This window comes from Neovison vison, chromosome 1, assembly GCF_020171115.1.
Source record: "Neovison vison isolate M4711 chromosome 1, ASM_NN_V1, whole genome shotgun sequence".
Lineage (NCBI taxonomy): Eukaryota > Metazoa > Chordata > Mammalia > Carnivora > Mustelidae > Neogale > Neogale vison.
Window position 1 is genome coordinate 117328377 of NC_058091.1, and position 16618 is coordinate 117344994.

The following is a 16618-nucleotide window of genomic DNA, read 5'->3' on the forward strand; positions in this document are numbered from 1 at the left end:
AAGGCAAATATGTTTTCTAATTAATAAGTGGCAAAATGTAGGGATACCTGGGTGGTTCAGTGGGTCGAGCCTCTGCCTTCGGCTCAGGTGGTGGTCTTGGAGTCCTGGGATGGAGCCTCCACATCAGGATCTCTGCTCAGCAGGGAGCCTGCTTCCCCCTCTCCCTCTGCCTGCCTCTCTGCCTACTTGTGATCTCTCTCTGTCAAATAAATAAATAAAATCTTTTAAAAATATATTTAAAAAATAAGTAGCAAAATGTAATTGAATTTAAATAGTTTCAGGCATTTTTTTTAAAGATTTTATTTATTTATTTGACAGAAAGAGATTACAAGTGGGCAGAGAGGCAGGCAGAGAGAGAGGGAGAAGCAGACTCCCTGCTGAGCAGAGAGCCCGATGTGGGACTCGATCCCAGGACCCTGAGATCATGACCTGAGCCGAAGGCAGCAGCTTAACCCACTGAGCCACCCAGGCACCCATAGTTTCAGGCATTTTAAATCTGCCTTATTATACATGTTTAGGAAAACAGAACTGTTCCCAAAACAGCATCTGATGTGTCAATCCGAGGAACAGCAATCGCGTCTCACACATTGTCCTGACCTACATATATACAAATTTAAGAGTCAATATGAATTGTTTTTAATATTATAAAACGTTCCTCAGTCGCCACATGCACCTTTAAGATTACCAGTGCTGATTCAGGAGAACCTTCAGAATGTGAAAAGAAGCACAAGAACCCGAGGCTTTACTACTTGAGAACCTATCACGCCCCTGCAACCTGAGAGGAGAGGTCTGAGAAATGCATTCATCTTTTCTTTCACTTGAGAGCGCCTGATATTCACACTGGCCCACACTCCAAATCCATGTCCTCTGACCTGGGTGGTCACCCAACCCACCTTCAGTCCAGCGCAGACAGTTCTGGTTTGGAGAACAGGGAGCAAGATGTGAGGCACTCCCTGAGTCCCGCCCCACACCTCCAACACCCCCCAACACCTGACTCCTCCCCCCCTCCCCCTTAGAACACAGATATGTCAGTTTCCACTTCGCCTGATCAGATCAGCCATGAGCCGCAGGTGCCCTCCGGTTCCTAGTCATGTGTTTGTCTGGGCTTTTTGATCCTCAGGAACCCTCTAAAGGATGGTCTTGGGGGCCTGGTCAAGGGGCGCCCCTGCCCTATTATGCGAAGTGCTTTGTTGCCTGGAAATTTTTGCATAAGCTGTGCCTTATGCCTGGAATATTCTCATTCCTAGTCTCTGAAAGCCTTTAGGTCTCAGTTTATTTTAGTATATATTCATTAAGTAAACTCGGCCACCAAAATAGAGTCCAAATGCATGATCCCAAGATCAAGAGTGGCACACTCTACTGACTGAGCCAGCCAGGAACCCTGTCAGGGCTCAGCTTAAAGATTCTCTTCTTGGGGGGCACCTAGGTGGCTCAGTGGGTTAAGCCTCTGCCTTCAGCTCAGGTCATGATCCCAGGGTCCTGGGATCGAGCCCCATATTGGGCTCCCAGCTCCGCAGGGAATCTGTTTCTCCCTCTGACCTTCTCCCCTCTCATGCTCTCTCACTCTTTCTCTCTCTCTCAAATAAATAAATAAATAAAATCTTTTTTAAAAATCTTCCCTTCTGGGTGGCTTAGTCAGTTGAGCATCTGACTTCAGCTCAGGTCATGATCCTAAGGTTCTGGGATCGAGCCCTACATGGGGCTCCCTGCTCGATGGGGAGGCTCCTTCTCCTTCTCCCTATGCTGTTCCACCCACTTGTGCGTGAGCTCTGCGTGTGTGTGTGCGTGCGTGTGTGTGTGAAATAAATAAAATCTTTGAAAGGAAAAAACTTTCTTCTCAGACAGTCCTGTCTGTCCTCTAAACCCAGCCTGGGGCACCTGGGTGGCTCAGTGGGTTAAGGGTCTGCCTTCTGCTCAGGTCGTGATCCCAGGCTCTCTACTCATCAGGGAGCCCTGCTTCTCTCTCTGCCTCGGCTGCTCCCCCTGCTTGTGCTGTCTTTCCCTGTCAGATAAATAAATAAAATCTTATCAATCAATCAATCAATCAGTCCCGCCTGGATCCCACCTGCTGTTCTCACAGAACCCAGTTATTTTCATTCTTGGTATTAAGTACCATTAAAAACAGCGAGATCACACATCAATGAATTAGTGTACTTATGTCTTTACTCCGTGTCTTCCTCAGAAGAAGGTCAGCTCCGTGAGGCAGGGACCACATCATTTTGCCCGTCATTGTATGACCTGGGCTTAGCATACTGCTTGGCACAAAGTCAGTATGTTCTGGAAATATTCATTGACCAACTCTCAGCCATGAGTTTCCTTACCTTTGATATCAGGTGTTAATGTCTGACTTATAAACATTCTTGTGAGGGTGGGGAGAGAAGGGGAGCAACGAGACTGACTGGTCAATAAATGCTGCTATTATTATTATTATTATTATTATTACTACTACTACTACTATTATTACTATTATTACTGTTATTGTTACTATGTATTCTGAGGCCAAAGAAGACCGAGGAATCTTGGAGGTGGGGACTTGAGGCCTATTTAGAATGGGACAGGTTTCTTGGAATAAGCTGGGCATTCCAGATGGGAACAGCTTAAGCAAAGGTGAGGAAGAGAGAGAATATAAAGGCTTTATGCACACCAATGTGGCTGGATGAATAGTAGAGCTGGGGATAGCCCTGCAGTTAGAAAGGCAGACTGGGGACAGACCAGAGAGAGTTTTGTATACCAACCCAGCCCATTTCAATTCGATCCTCAGGCAGCAGGGAGCCACTGAAAGTTTTTGAGCAGAGGTGTCAGCTGAAGAAGTGGTATTTTAGGAAGACTGATTAGGGCCCATCTGGATCAAGTGGACGAAGCAAGTGAAAAACAAAAAGACTGTTTCATTCATAGCCCTTCTCTAACCCTTGTGATGGCGTAAAACATGCAAGGGTTAGGAGTAAAAGCTCTGACAGGAGTCAGATCTGGATTCACGAAGCGACCTTACCATCGGGCTGAACTTGAGCACTCCCTGAGCACTCACGTCACCTCCCTGAGCCTCAGTTCGTCCATCTGTAAAATGGAGATAATCATCTCTACCCTGCCTATCTCACTGGATCCTGGTGTGACTTGAATGAAATAAAAAACTCATTAACTCACTGAAAAAATGAACCCCACTCATGTATCAAGTCGTGTTGCAAATGCTGAAGAGACAGGGATGAAATGGGACTGCAGTGAAAAGGGGCACATAATTCCCAATTATTGAGTGCCCACTGCATGCTCCTTTCCACCTGTCATCTCACCGAATCTGCCACAATGCCGGGCTCGAACTCACTACCCTGAGAAACCAAGAGTCGGAGGCTTAACTGACTGAGCCACCCAGATGCCCCTCGTCTCAATGAATCTAACAGTATCCTTACCAGGTCGAGCCCGTTTTATAAAAGAGGAACTCGAGGCTCAGAGGACTAAGTAAGTCACCCAAGGGCCTTTAGGCCTTAAGTGACAGAGCTCAGGTTGCGGGCTCAGGGCTGACCCAATGGGTGAACCCTGCCTCCTAGCACTAAACCTTTGAACACATCTGGCTATTTCCAGCTTCCAGGCCTCTATCTTGTTCCCTTACCAGGTGACATATCCCACTTTTATTTTTGCCTGTGTAACTCCTTATTCACCATCTTTTAAATTTTAGATGGGGCTTCAGGAAGCCCCAGGACAGCTGACTGGGACCCCTCCTCTGGGCTTCCTCAGCATTTAACCAAACTTCTCCCATGATATTAATCACATCAACACTATATCCTTGGGGAGCACCGGGCGGGCTGAGTCGGTGGATCGCATGACTCTTGATCTCTGGGTCATGAATGGCTCGTGAGTGGGGTCATGAGTTTGAGCCCCACCTTGGGCATAGCGATTACTTAAAAACAAAGAAACAAACAAACAAAAAACTATACCCCTGGTCTCTAAACTTTTTTAAAAGCATGTTCTCTATCAGTAAAAAAAAAAAAATCTTAAGTGTACACCCATAATTAGGCATTATACTGTGTATACACCTGCTTCTGTCAGTCCATGTATACTAAATATCAGCAAACACTGATTCTTGTTTTTTATGAAAAAAAAAAAGATAAATACAGGATCTACCTAATATTTTCTTCCCACACCCCACTGACCCCTGACAAATGACAAAGTGATACGTTAAATGGAGGCTGGGTAGGGGATGGTGGGGCTGGTGGTCTGGGAAATTGGGAGTTCAGCCTTTACCCACAGGGGGCTGGACCTGGGGTGGGGGGAGTCGTGGGCGGGAGAGGAGCACTTCCCCCCTCCCCAGCTGCCACCCTCTTGAGCCAGCGGGAGGTGGGGTGAAGTTGAGCCTGGATTAGCGAGGGAGGGCTGGGAGGCTTCCTGGAGCCGCAGGGTGGGCAGAGAAGGGGTGCGGATAGAGGAAGGCACCATGCCCCTGCAGGACGACACCCTCCGAGAGGTGTGGGCCTCGGACAGGTCCGGAAGTGCCTCCCCCACCTCAACCTACCTGAACCCTGGGGAACCCTGGAGGGCCCAGAGGGAGGGGCGGGAGGGCGCAGAAAAGGGGTGGAAGACAGACTGATTCCTTTGCTAACATCAGTGGACACGAGGAGGAAAGCCAGAGCCCGGAGGTCCAGCCGCGCCTGAAGCAGGTACGCGCCACCCCTGCTTGGAAAGGAGGCAGGGAGAACCCGCCATTGCGTGTAAACCCACGCAAGGGAGGGGATCTGGGAGTGGATCACGTCCTCCTCATCTGAGGTTGCTTCCTTCCTTATAATCTTTTTTTTTTTTTTTTTTTTTTTTTTTTGAGGGAAGGGGTGTTTTGGGGCATGGGATGATGTCCAGGGGAAGAACTGGGACTGGGACTTTGAGGCTTGGACGTGGCCATGATGCATGGGAGAGGGTCACCGTTCCCCACCCCAAGACGACGACTGCGGTTCCCCTCCCGATAATCCGCGGTTATTTCTGGCGGCTCAAGGGATTAGAGGGTCACGGGCAGCCCTCAGAGCCCCCCTTTCCTTCTCCTCCCTCTTGACCCCCGACTCCGCAGCGACCCGTCAAGGGGCAGAAGTTGAGGAAGAAGAGGACGGAGGCCCCGGAGTCCCCGGGCCCTAAGGGATCCAAGCCCCGGAGACCTGGAGGCGGGCTGGGCACCGAGCCCGGGAGCGCTCCCCAGGGTGAGGGACGCGGGAGGGGTGCGGCTGTCCTGGAGTCCTGGGGGTGGGGACAGTGAGGGGGAGTACCTGGAGGGGTGGCAGCGGGCTGGGGTTGAAGCGGTTAGGGGCTAGGAGGGATGTATGAAAGCCAGGGGATGGGGTGCGAAAGTGTAAAGAACGCCCAGGGGGACCCTCACGGAGAGGAACCCGAGGAGGGCAGGGTCCGGGGCTCGGGCGCCGTTGGAGGAGGGGGTCCGGCCCTGCCTGACCCCGGCCTCTCGGCTCAGCCGGGCGGAGGGGGAAGCCGCGGGAGGATCCGGCCCCGCAGCCCCCAGAGGCCCGGCCGCCGCGCACCGTCTACGCCAAGTTCCTCAGGGACCCCGAGGTCAAGCGCGACCCGCGGGAAACCTTCCTGGTAGCGCGAGCCCCGGACGCGGCTGACGGTGAGACAGGGGCCGGTGGGGAGGCCGGGAGGCGGGCACTGGGGAGAAGGTGCTAGGTGGCCACACGGGAACCGCGACAGGGAGGCGGAAAACTCGGGGGGAAAACCTCCCCTGCTCTGGCCTTCTCTTAGAGTCAGAAAAAGAACCTAATTCTCTTGTTCTTTACTCTGTTTTCCAGACGGGGAAACTGAGGCACAGAGCAGTTAAGAGTTTTGCCTTTAACTACAGCTAGGGGCCAGAGGTAGCCCAGATAGGTCTGGCTGGAGGTCAGAAAGGGACAAGGCCAGGGAGAAGCAGAGGGTCCTGGAGGGGACAGAGAAAGCCTTACAGAGAAGGGCATTTCCCCCAGAACAGGATTGCCAAGGCACTTGCATTCCCCCAACCCCAGCTCACTCCCCTGAACACCTTAGGGTGTCACCCCCAGGGTTTGAGGAAGGTGCTGGAACTGTGTTCCTCCTCCTGTTCCTGTTCCAGAAGGGGAGCCTCCCCTGGCATAACCAATTCCCAACAATCTGGGGGGACTGGGCTCCCAGATAAGGAGGCCTATGCCAGCCCCCATTATGAGAAGTTTCTACCTATAGAGGATGAGGAGGAATCAGACGAGGACCAGAAAGAGGAAGAGGAGGCAGAGGAAAAGAAACGGAAAACCCCTCTGCCACCCAAAAAGCCTCCTAAAGAGAAGACTTCTGCGGGTATCAAGGAGAGGAAGGCCAAGGCCCAGGGACAGAAAGGTGAGTGCTGAGGGTACAGAGGGAGCACACAGACTCGGAAAAGTAGCCTTGTCCTTCAGGGCTAGGCGAGAGTTGAGACATCAGGAAGTTACCCAGTACCTGGATGCAAGAGTTTCTTTCTCTGGTGTCTTCTCCATGATGGTCCTTAAGAACCTAGATCACTATGTATCCACCGCCCTCCTCCCCCTGCTGCCCCCCTGCCTGCCCAGGGGGCTCTGTGAGCCAGGGAGGAGGGAGGATTTTAGGGTTTTTTTTGGTAACTCAATATAAATTATTGTTATAATTTTCATAAAAGTATCAAAGTGATTACGGTGCAAATCAGTCAATGAAATAAATGCTGTCATGGCTCCCTGGCCTGGGCTACAGGTACTGCAGGCTGATCTAAAGGAGAAGAGGGAGCTAGGACCTTGGGCCTCTGTGGGAGTGACAGTGCGCTGTCTGTAGCACCTGCTGGAGGAAGTCTCCTGGGGGAGATGGGAATCAGAGGCTCAGTTAGAAGGCCCGGCATTCATTCATTCACTCATTCATTCTGTAATGCCTACGAAGTTCCTGGTATTTGTCCTGCCCTTTATGGACACAAGCAGAAGACAGATCCTAGGCCCTTGTCAGGCCTTCAGCCTCCCTGGGGACTGAAGGAATGATGAGTGGGTTGGAAGGCAGCCTTCAGGCCCAACAGGCTTTTCTTTGTCTAACCCCTCCCTCCATTTCCAGGGGACCTGGGAAGCCCTGTCCCCCCAGCCAAACCTCTGCGCCTTAAGAAGAAGGAGGCACCGGCGGGGGAGGGGCCCAGGATGAGAAGGACGAAGAAGAAAGGTGAGACTGGTCTCCGAAGGAACAGGGGACTCTGGGTGTGGTGGACTGTGTCTCCTTCACATCCACCCACACAGGGTCTGGGGAGACTGACGGGGACCCCTCAGGGAGCCCGGCCAGAGTGAGAAAGAAGACTCCAGCAGCCTTGTTTCTGGTCCGGGAAGAAGGCTCAGCTGATAAAGCTCCGAAGAAGAAAGGTGGGTGGCTGTGTGCTCGTGTGCCCTGACTTCGAGAGGCCGTCCTGGGGGTGGGGAGCCGGGATGCAGGGATCAGGGTCGGGTGAGGAGCAGGCTCTGGGGTCAGACAACTTGACGGCCATCTTGCTCCCCACTTGAATAGCTGTGTGGCCTCAGTCAGGCCTTTCTGAGTCTCTGATAACAGTAACACGGGAATACTCTCTTGTATTTGTGGGGAGGGTCCGTTAAGATGTGGGGGTTAGTGCTCCGCAGGGTCAAGGGCTTACAGGCTTGCTCCCCCTCCATGCCCAGGCACTTCCAAAGGCCCAGAAGAGGCCCAGAAGGAGGATGAGGAAGAGGAGGAAGAAGGGGCAGCTGTGGGGACCAAGAACAGTAATCAGAAGGGCAAAGCGAAAGGAAAAGCCAAAAAGGTTGGGATCCAGAGGGGAAGGGGGCTGAGGCCCCTTCGGAGAGCAGGGGCCTGGGTTTGGGGGACTAGAGAATGGAACCTCATGGGGTGGGGGCACAGGGCTGGAGTTAGAATCTTGGCTCTCTCCCTGATAACATGATAGGAGGACAAAGGGCACCAGACTTGTGAGAACAGAGAAGGCGGCTGAGGGGTCACTGGGCTGGGATAGGCTCCCTGAGGGCCTGATGTTATCTGGGCTCTAAGCCCTCCCCTCTGCGGCCTAACCAGCAGCCCCAGCCAGAGATGCTCACACAGCTGCCACACGAAGGGACACCCATCTTCTGTACCAGAGAGGTAGACCACACAGGCAGAGCATGTTCACTGACTGTGTGAGTTGTTAAAATGTTCTCACACTACTGCTCTGGGGCCCCAAGTGTTTTCCGCTAGCACACCCGGGATGGCCCAACCTTCTGGCAGCTGAAGGGTTAACACGGGCAGACAGGGGCCTCCAGAACCCTCCTCAAGGCCCACCAGGGTCCATTCAGACCCAGGGGCATTCTCAGGGGCAGAACAGTTTACTAACTATTTTGAATATTGCTCTTCCTCACAAAAAGGACTCAGGCACCAACATGGACAAGCTGGAGTTAAGCAGGAGAGGGGGGTCAAACTGGAGAGAGAAAGGGATGAAAGGCTTTGAGAAACTGGTTTCCACAAGTGGGGAGATCACGCTGAGGGCAGGGCTAGGGTCTGAGCCATGTGGGTTTATTGGTTCATTCAGGAGTGGTCAGGTCTTAGGGGACTGACTCACATTAGTCAACCTTACCAGATTCCGATATATATACTGAAAGGCCAGTTTCTTATCTCCCACAGGGAATATAACCGCAGTGCTACCTCCTGTACAGTAGGCCCTAGAAATTCACAGCTGTGGAACTGTTTGAGTAAGCTCTGGCTTTCTCCACATCACATTCCAAACATAGTCTTACATTTCCCAAGTTTCTTCAGGAGCAGCTCAGAGTGGAGAGGAGATGCTCCCTGGCCCCACGGGCTACTGGCCTGCTCACCAACACCAGCCTCACTTCACATGCAGTCCAAACCTGCCCTCGGCAAAAATGGCCAACCGCAGCCCATCAGGGATTCCTCGTGGCTTTCCTATAGCCCCTTCTCTTCCCTAATGGGAAAGTTAGGGTTGGAATCTTGGCTCTCCCTCTTAGGAGAGGAATAGAACATGAGTGCGGAGGACACCAGGTTTGTGGGGTCACCAGGCTGGGCCTAGGCCACCCTAGGGGGGAATGCCACCAAACTGTGATTCAGAGTTTTTCTATGAGCGAGATAAGCTTTTTTATTCAGTTATTGTCTGACCTCTGTATTGCCGTCTGACAAAGCACCCCCAAAACTTAGTGCCTTAAGAAAACAAACATTTCTTTTCTTAGTTTCTGGAATTCAGGAATCTAGGAGGGGCCTAGCAAGATACTCTGGGCTTGGGGGGACTGTCCCTACATTGCTGTCAGGATGTCAGTTGGGTCAGCAGTCACTCAGAAAGCTTGGCCAGAAAGAGAGGATCCACTTTGAAAATGGTTCTCTGTCATGGTTGTTAGCCGGGGCCCTTTCCATAGGGTGGCTTGAATGGTCTAATGACATAGCAGCCAACTTCAGCCAGGGCTCAAGAGTGGCCCAAGGGAGACAGCAAGGAGAGGCCACCATATCTTCTATGACCAGGCCTTAGAAATGACCCCCCCCCATCACTTGGGCTATATTCCATTGGTCGGAGAGACCAAACTCTGATAAGATGTAGAAGGGGGACTACATGACGTGTAAATACGAGGAGGCGGGGATCACTGGGCCTCATCTTGGAGGCTGGCTACTACAGTCCTTGATATTTACCAGACACTGTGATGATAGCAGTGGCTAATACTCTAGAACACAGCGGTTCATACCTTTGGCCCCACCTCAGTTCACCCCTTGAGACAGTGTCCACACGGAAGGGCTTTCTAAAGCTCTGGTTCTAACAGGTACCATTTAAAGCCCAGTTCCAGGGGCACCTGGGTGGCTCAGTGGGTTAAACCTCTGCCTTTGGCTCAGGTCATGATCTCAGGGTCCTGGGATCGAGCCCCACATTGGGCTCTCTGCTTAGCGGGTAGCCCACTTACACCTCTCTCTGCCTGCCTCTCTGCCTACTTGTGATCTCTCTCTGTCAAATAAATAAATAAAATCTTAAAAAAGTAAATAAATAAAGCCCAGTTCTACTTCTTACTAATTGTGTGAACTTGGGCAAATTGCTTAACCTCTCTGAGCCTCAACTTCCTCAGTAAATTTGGACAACAACTTCAGTAGTTACCTAAGGGAATTGAATTAGTTAATATTTGGAAGATACTTAGAGCAATGCCCAGCGCATTGGTAGACTTTATATAAGTGTTTGTTAAATATAGAGATGAAGTAAGGTCTCTCCCGGGTACCCAGCCCCAACCTCTGCATTTCTCTGGTGAAAAAACTGAGTCATATGGTGTTTCAAGTGAAAGATGACCGAGTTAGTCGTGGAACCAGGATTTGAACCCAAGCTGTCTTGCTCCAGAGCCCAGGCTCTTAACCAGATGCCAAACAAAATAATAATGAAATGCCAAACTCCCCAGAGCCTGGGGAAGTGTGGGGGCCCAACCCACTGTAGCTGGCCCATGTGTTCTCTTCCCACACAGAAAGCGGTGAGTTGTCCTGCCTGTCCTGTGTCCCAGTACTGGGGACCTGCTGAGAGCAGGGGAGCCAGTGCTTCCGGGCCTGATACATGCTCTGCCCCAAACCAGAAGGAGGAGAGAGCCCCATCCCCACCCATGGAAGTGGATGAGCCCCGGGAGTTTGTGCTCCAGCCTGCGCCCCAGGGCCGGACAGTACGCTGCAGGCTGACCCGGGACAAGAAGGGCATGGATCGGGGCCTGTATCCCTCCTACTTCCTGCACCTGGACACGGAGAAGAAGGTGGGTAGGGGGGAGGCGGCAGGGGAGACAGACTGTAGGTCTCAGCACCCAGGCTCAGGGAGCGGGGGTGGGGGGTGTGTGTGCCTAGAGCCAAAATGCCAGGGGGTGAGGGAGTCCAACACAAACAGGTCTTCCTTTCCCTCTCACACACCTCCTTCCTTCACCTGTGTCCCCCTCTCCCCAGGTGTTTCTCCTGGCTGGCAGGAAGCGGAAACGTAGCAAGACAGCCAATTACCTCATCTCCAGTGACCCCACCAATCTGTCCCGAGGAGGGGAGAATTTCATTGGGAAGCTGAGGTGGGGCTGGGAGGCCCGGGGCCATAAGAATTCCATGGCGAGTCGCTTCTGTCTCCCTGTGCCTGGCAGTGTCCGCCACAGTGGGCACTCTAAAAATGTCCCCTGCCCCAGGGCTTCCCACACGTAAATGTGCATGGATCACTTGGAAGCGTTGTTAAAACGGCCCAGTGGGTCTGGGTGTGGGGCAAGACTCTTCATTCCTAACAAGCCCCCAGGTGATGCCCAGGCTGCTGGACCAAGGACCTCACTTGACATAGGTCATAAAGTCCATGAGGGCAGGGATGGTCGGTGCCTGTTGGTTCGTGGCTGAATTCCCAGCACCTGGTACATAGTAGCAACTCAATAAAACATTGACTAAGTGAATGCATAAACAAATATCCAGCACCTACCCTGTGCTGTGTCCCCCCATATATCTCATCTAATCCTCACTGCACATCTGAGAGGTAAGGGCAAGGGGGACCCCCGAGTCACGCTTTCTTATATTTTTATACTTAACAAATGCTTATGAAAGGCCTACCTATGTGTCAGGCATCGTTCTAACTTCCAAATATGAATCCATTTAGTCCCCTTCTTGACCAAGTGAATTAGATACTGCCATTAGGCCCATTTAACAGAAGGGAAAGTTGAGGCTCAGAGTTTAGCCTGCCTAGGGTCACGCAGTAAGAGATGGAGCTGAGATCTGAAGGTTGTCCAGTGTCCTCCCAGATCCAGCTTCTAAAAAGACCTCATGAGGAGCACCTGGGACAGGGGACAAGAGTTGCTCTGTCCTAAGACACCCACACCCTTGACACAGGAAGCTCTCCAAACTGCCTGTCGGTGAGGAAGGGTCTTGGAGCAGGGGTGTGGAATCCCCCAGCCCCGCCCCCAGCTCCGCCCTGTTTGCAGGTCCAATCTCCTGGGCAACCGCTTTACCGTCTTTGACAATGGGCAGAACCCGCATCGTGGAGGAGGCAGCACTAACGTAGGAAGTCTTCGGCAGGAACTGGCAGCTGTGATTTATGTGAGAATCCCCCTGGGCGCACCCCCGCAGGACACTCCCCTTCACAAGGGCTGGCCTAACAGGCATCTCCCTCTCAGGAAACCAATGTCCTGGGCTTCCGGGGACCCCGGCGTATGACGGTCATCATTCCTGGCATGAATTCGGACAACGAGAGGGTCCCCATCCGGCCACGAAATGTGAGCCCAGCACCTCCCTGACGCCTCTCCCTGAGGATCCTGCTCCCATGTGACCCACCCATGACCCACTCCTGGGGTGCTGGGGGGGTTGCCGAGGGGCTCAGGTTGCCCATACCCAACTTCCTGGGCACATTCATTCATTCTGGAAACTCATGGGATTAATTAGGGGGGTTTTGTAATTGAATTCACTGAAACAAATACAATGGTTTTTTTTTTTTTCAGTGTATACCACATCATCCATTCATATATTCACTCACTGAATGAATTGCATATTGTGTATATTGTACTAACCACCTTCAGTGTATAATGAGAGCTGATTATTAATCTAGGCAACTGGAAGACATCAGTGAGTAAAAAAGATCTGCCTTCATGAAGCTGGCATTCTAGGGGAGGAGACGGACCAGACCATAGGCAATAATTGTGCAAATAAGTAAATTGTGCAGAATGTTAGAAAGTCACAAGTAATATGGAAGAAAGAAAAAGAGTGGGCCTCATTGAAAAGGTGATGTTTAACCAAAGACCTGAAGGAGGTGAGGGAGCAAGCTGACGGATACCTGGGGAAAGAGCATCCAGGCAGAGGGAAGAGCCAGTGCAAAGGCCCTGAGGCAGGATGGTGCCTGGTGGGTCTGAGGTGAGAGGTGAGGGTTGAGTTGCAGATAGGGCCTGTATAACTGGTTTGTACTCACAGAAACAGGAAGCCACAGCAGGGTTTTCAGGAGTGACTTGATTTGCCTTTTATTTTAAAAAGCAAAGGTTGCTGGTTTGTGTGTGAGGTCTAAGGTAATAGGGAGAGATAGCCCAGGGAGAGGTGGCCTCCTTCAGTGTCAGTCCCTCCCTCTGCTCCTTGGCACTGTGGGTCAGTGAGCCCAGGACTGCAGAGACAGGATGACTGGCCTGCTCCATACCTGTAGTGATGTCACTACTTACAATGAAAAATAACACCGTCAGCTGATCACTCATCCTTCCATGCTGGCAAGTCACACTGTAATTAGGTTCAGCCAACCCATGAGGCATGAGGCATGAAAGGCTCTAGTCTCTAGGACCTGTGGGGTCCCACAGCCACTCCTTCCGGGCCTGGACTAAACACACAAAAGCTCCAGAGACAGTGCCTCCCAGGTGTGTTTGGGCTTGGTGAGAACTCCCCAGGGCCATTCCGGGTAACTTCATCATTTTACCGTCCATCAGAGCAATCTGACATTTACTGAGCATTCACTCTGGGCTGTTAACTGATCTGAATAACATGCCATGCACTATTACCTTCCTTAATCCTCACAAGACCCTGTTGTGCGGGAAACTGAGGCAGGGAGCTATCAATAAAATATGATGCCTTCCCTTAAAGTATCTAATTCTGCTTATGACAGTGTAGTGGGAGAAACAGTAAGAGCAAGGTGTTACGGAGGGAGCCTCCAGCTAAGACATCTAAATCAGACACCAGCTCAGGGAGGCTTCTCAGAGGTCATGATCTTGAGCCGACTCACTCTAAGCCATGATGGGACCAGTGCCAAGGGAACTGGGGAAAGAAGCATCTCAGGAGCGCTATCCCATAGACACCACTCCTTCCTTTGAGAAACTCTCTTCTGGGACATCTTATTTTAACTGCTCCATCTGTCCGTTCACCTGTCCATCTCCCCACGCGCAACTGTGAGCTCCTCGGCGAACCTAGCCTGTTTGGTGCCTTCTTGTGATCAGGTGCCAGCATGCGGCTGTTCCAAAGGCCCACGGGGGGTCAAGCGCATGGACGCCTACTGGGGGCCAAGTGCTACTTCCCAACCCTCCACTTTGACATCCCATAGCGAAACCCCATTCTCACAGAGCTCCACCCTGCCCACAAGGACACCACAGAGACCAAGTGTTCTTTCGGGGATCCCCTGAATGGATGTCGATGTCCAGGCTGCATACCAGCACACACATGCGAAGGCAGACCCAGGTCCCCAGGCCCCCTCCCCTCGGTCCTGAGATATCTCGGCCACCCCTAACTGTCCTCTCCCTAAGACTTTACTTTGGCACCCCAGGCTAGCGATGGGTTGCTGGTGCGCTGGCAGAACAAGACACTGGAGAGCCTCATTGAGCTGCACAACAAGCCACCTATCTGGAACGAAGACAGCGGCTCCTACACACTGAACTTCCAAGGCCGAGTCACACAAGCCTCGGTCAAGAACTTCCAGATTATCCATGCCGATGACCGTGAGTATTTGAGGCCCCAAGCTGGGCTGTTCCCCACCACCTCCAGGACCCTGACCCTCCCTCTGGCCTTTCCCCACCACCTGGCTGCCTCTCTCTCTCTCTCTCTCTCTCTCTCTCACACACACACACACACACACACACACAAGCGTGAGTGGGTGTGCACAAAGCTGTCCTTGATCTCTGGAGCCAGAACATCTAAGAAAGTCACTCCCTCCTGCATGGACATTGACAGCATGCTCCCAGGAACCTCCGATATTCCAAGCAGTTGTCTTGGGGCTCTCTGTCCCAGGCCTTCTTTCTAGCATTGACTAGAGCCTGGTGTGGATACTGGGATATTCTGGGTAAGAAAGACTATGCGGAAGGGAGAGTTAGTCTGCTGGAGCTTGAGAACCACTCAAAGAGGCTGCTGAGGCTCAGAGACGGCAGCGCCTTCCCCAGAGTCTTTCAGCAACTCCAAAAGGTCCCACTGGCCATGAGAATTTATTTCACAGATACACAGAGCCTCCTATGTGCTAGGCACTGTTCTTTGAACTTTACAGTTACTGAATCATTAAATCTTTCAACAACCCTGTCCCCCCAATACCTGAGGAAGGTATTATTATTGTCCCTACTTGGCATATGAGAAAACTGAGGCTCAGAGAGGGACAGCTGGCATGAGAACCCAGGTGGTCTAGTTCTAGGGCCCCAGGCCCCAATCGCTTCAAGATGGCTGCCCTGCAGGGCTAGGAATTATTCATTAAGCATCTTTGAATGCCTATTCTGTTGTCCTCAAGTAAGGTCAAAGGCCTGCCCTCAAGGAGTTAGGGAAACAAGATATGCCCAGAACACAAGTAAGTAAAAATGTCCCTGTTACAGGCCTGGGGGACAGTTCCCGCTAGGGTGAAGAAGTTTGGGGTGGAAAGGTACCTTCCAAGGGACTATGGGTTCCCAGGATTGGCTGACACCGAGCAACTTCTCCATCCCCCACTCCATCCTAGGGATGTGTCCCCAGTGTCACCTGTCCCAAGGCCTTAGGAAACTGCTCTCCAGATCACATTTCTGGTGGAGCATGGTCTACAGCGATCAGGGGTATTTTTAGCAACTTCCTGTTCCTATGGATGCTGGGGGAGGTGTTGGGACTGGGGATTGGATCCTGGACCAGATATGGGATGGGACTGAGTGGAGCCACTCAATAAGATAGGGACTCAGGGGCTAGTGAAGGGATAGAGCCTGGCAGTCTAAGATGGGACTTTGGGGCTGGGGATGGGAAGAAGGAATGAGGCTGCAGCCACTGGAAAAGGATTCTAGGCTGGGGGGAGTGTGACAGGTTCCTGTATTTAAGTGCCTGTCGTACACATAGCCCTGGGTGCCAGAAGATAAGGCAGGGTCCCTGCCCTCAGGGGCTTACAGTCAGAAGGCTGGTCAAGCTGCAGGTGGGGCCAGATGGGTCAGATAAGAAGGGGTGGATGGGTGGAAGGTGAATAATTGAGATGGAGGCTGAGGATTAGGGCCCCAAAGCAGAGGAGGGAGACTTCTCCCAAAGGTGAGGACACTGCCTGCCAGGATTGGGACCCCAGGAAATCTTGCCCCCCGCTTCTCTGTCTGTGTCCATAGCGGACTACATCGTACTGCAGTTCGGGCGCGTGGCGGAGGACGCCTTCACTCTAGACTACCGCTACCCGCTGTGCGCCCTGCAGGCCTTTGCCATCGCCCTCTCCAGTTTCGACGGGAAGCTGGCCTGCGAGTGACCCCGGCAACCCCCAGGGCCCGCCAAGGATGGGGGAAAGGATTCAGTGGAGGCCCGCAGGGTCCGTTCGCCAAAGCCCCCACTGAAGACTCCTCTCTTGTCCGGGGCTGACCCCTCACTGTCTCCGAGTGACCTCCATCCGCTCCCCAGCCTGGCACAGGCCGAGGCAGGGGAGGAGCTCAGACGGCGGTCCGACAGAGATGAAGAACATCTGGAGTCGGGAGCCGCACATCTGGTCCCAGAGCTAGCCTGCGCCGCTTCACCAACCGCCCCCCTTCCCCGCCCCGCGCCCCAGTCACTTCCTGTCCAGGAGCAGTAGTCAGTGTTGTTTTAACCCCCTCCGGGATCGTCCTAAGGGATCCGAGGAGTGGGGCGGGCTCGGAAGAGGGGGTAGGTGTTGCGGGAGGAAGACCGGGTGCCCACATCCCCAATAAAGCCGCGTCCGGAACCCGGCGAGCAGTGGTTCTTCAGCGCGTGCCGAGAACGAGGCGGCGGGAGGGGTCCGGAGCGCGGGAGAGGTCCGGAGGGCGGGCTGGAGGCCAGCCTCCCC

At 52.7% G+C, this 16618-nt stretch overlaps 1 protein-coding gene across 1 annotated transcript; it reads left to right on the forward strand.

The window, feature by feature from the left end:
• Positions 1–4423: 4423 nt before the first annotated feature.
• TULP1 (TUB like protein 1) lies at positions 4424–16340 on the forward strand. Its single transcript, XM_044244609.1, has 15 exons — positions 4424–4470; positions 4595–4646; positions 5045–5171; positions 5438–5593; positions 6175–6324; positions 7036–7137; positions 7212–7331; positions 7623–7741; positions 10410–10415; positions 10515–10685; positions 10870–10982; positions 11868–11982; positions 12060–12158; positions 14171–14342; positions 15936–16340. The coding sequence occupies exons 1-15, from the start codon at positions 4424–4426 to the stop codon at positions 16067–16069; spliced, it is 1683 nt and encodes a 560-aa protein (XP_044100544.1). The 3' UTR covers positions 16070–16340.
• The last annotated feature ends 278 nt before the right edge of the window (positions 16341–16618 follow it).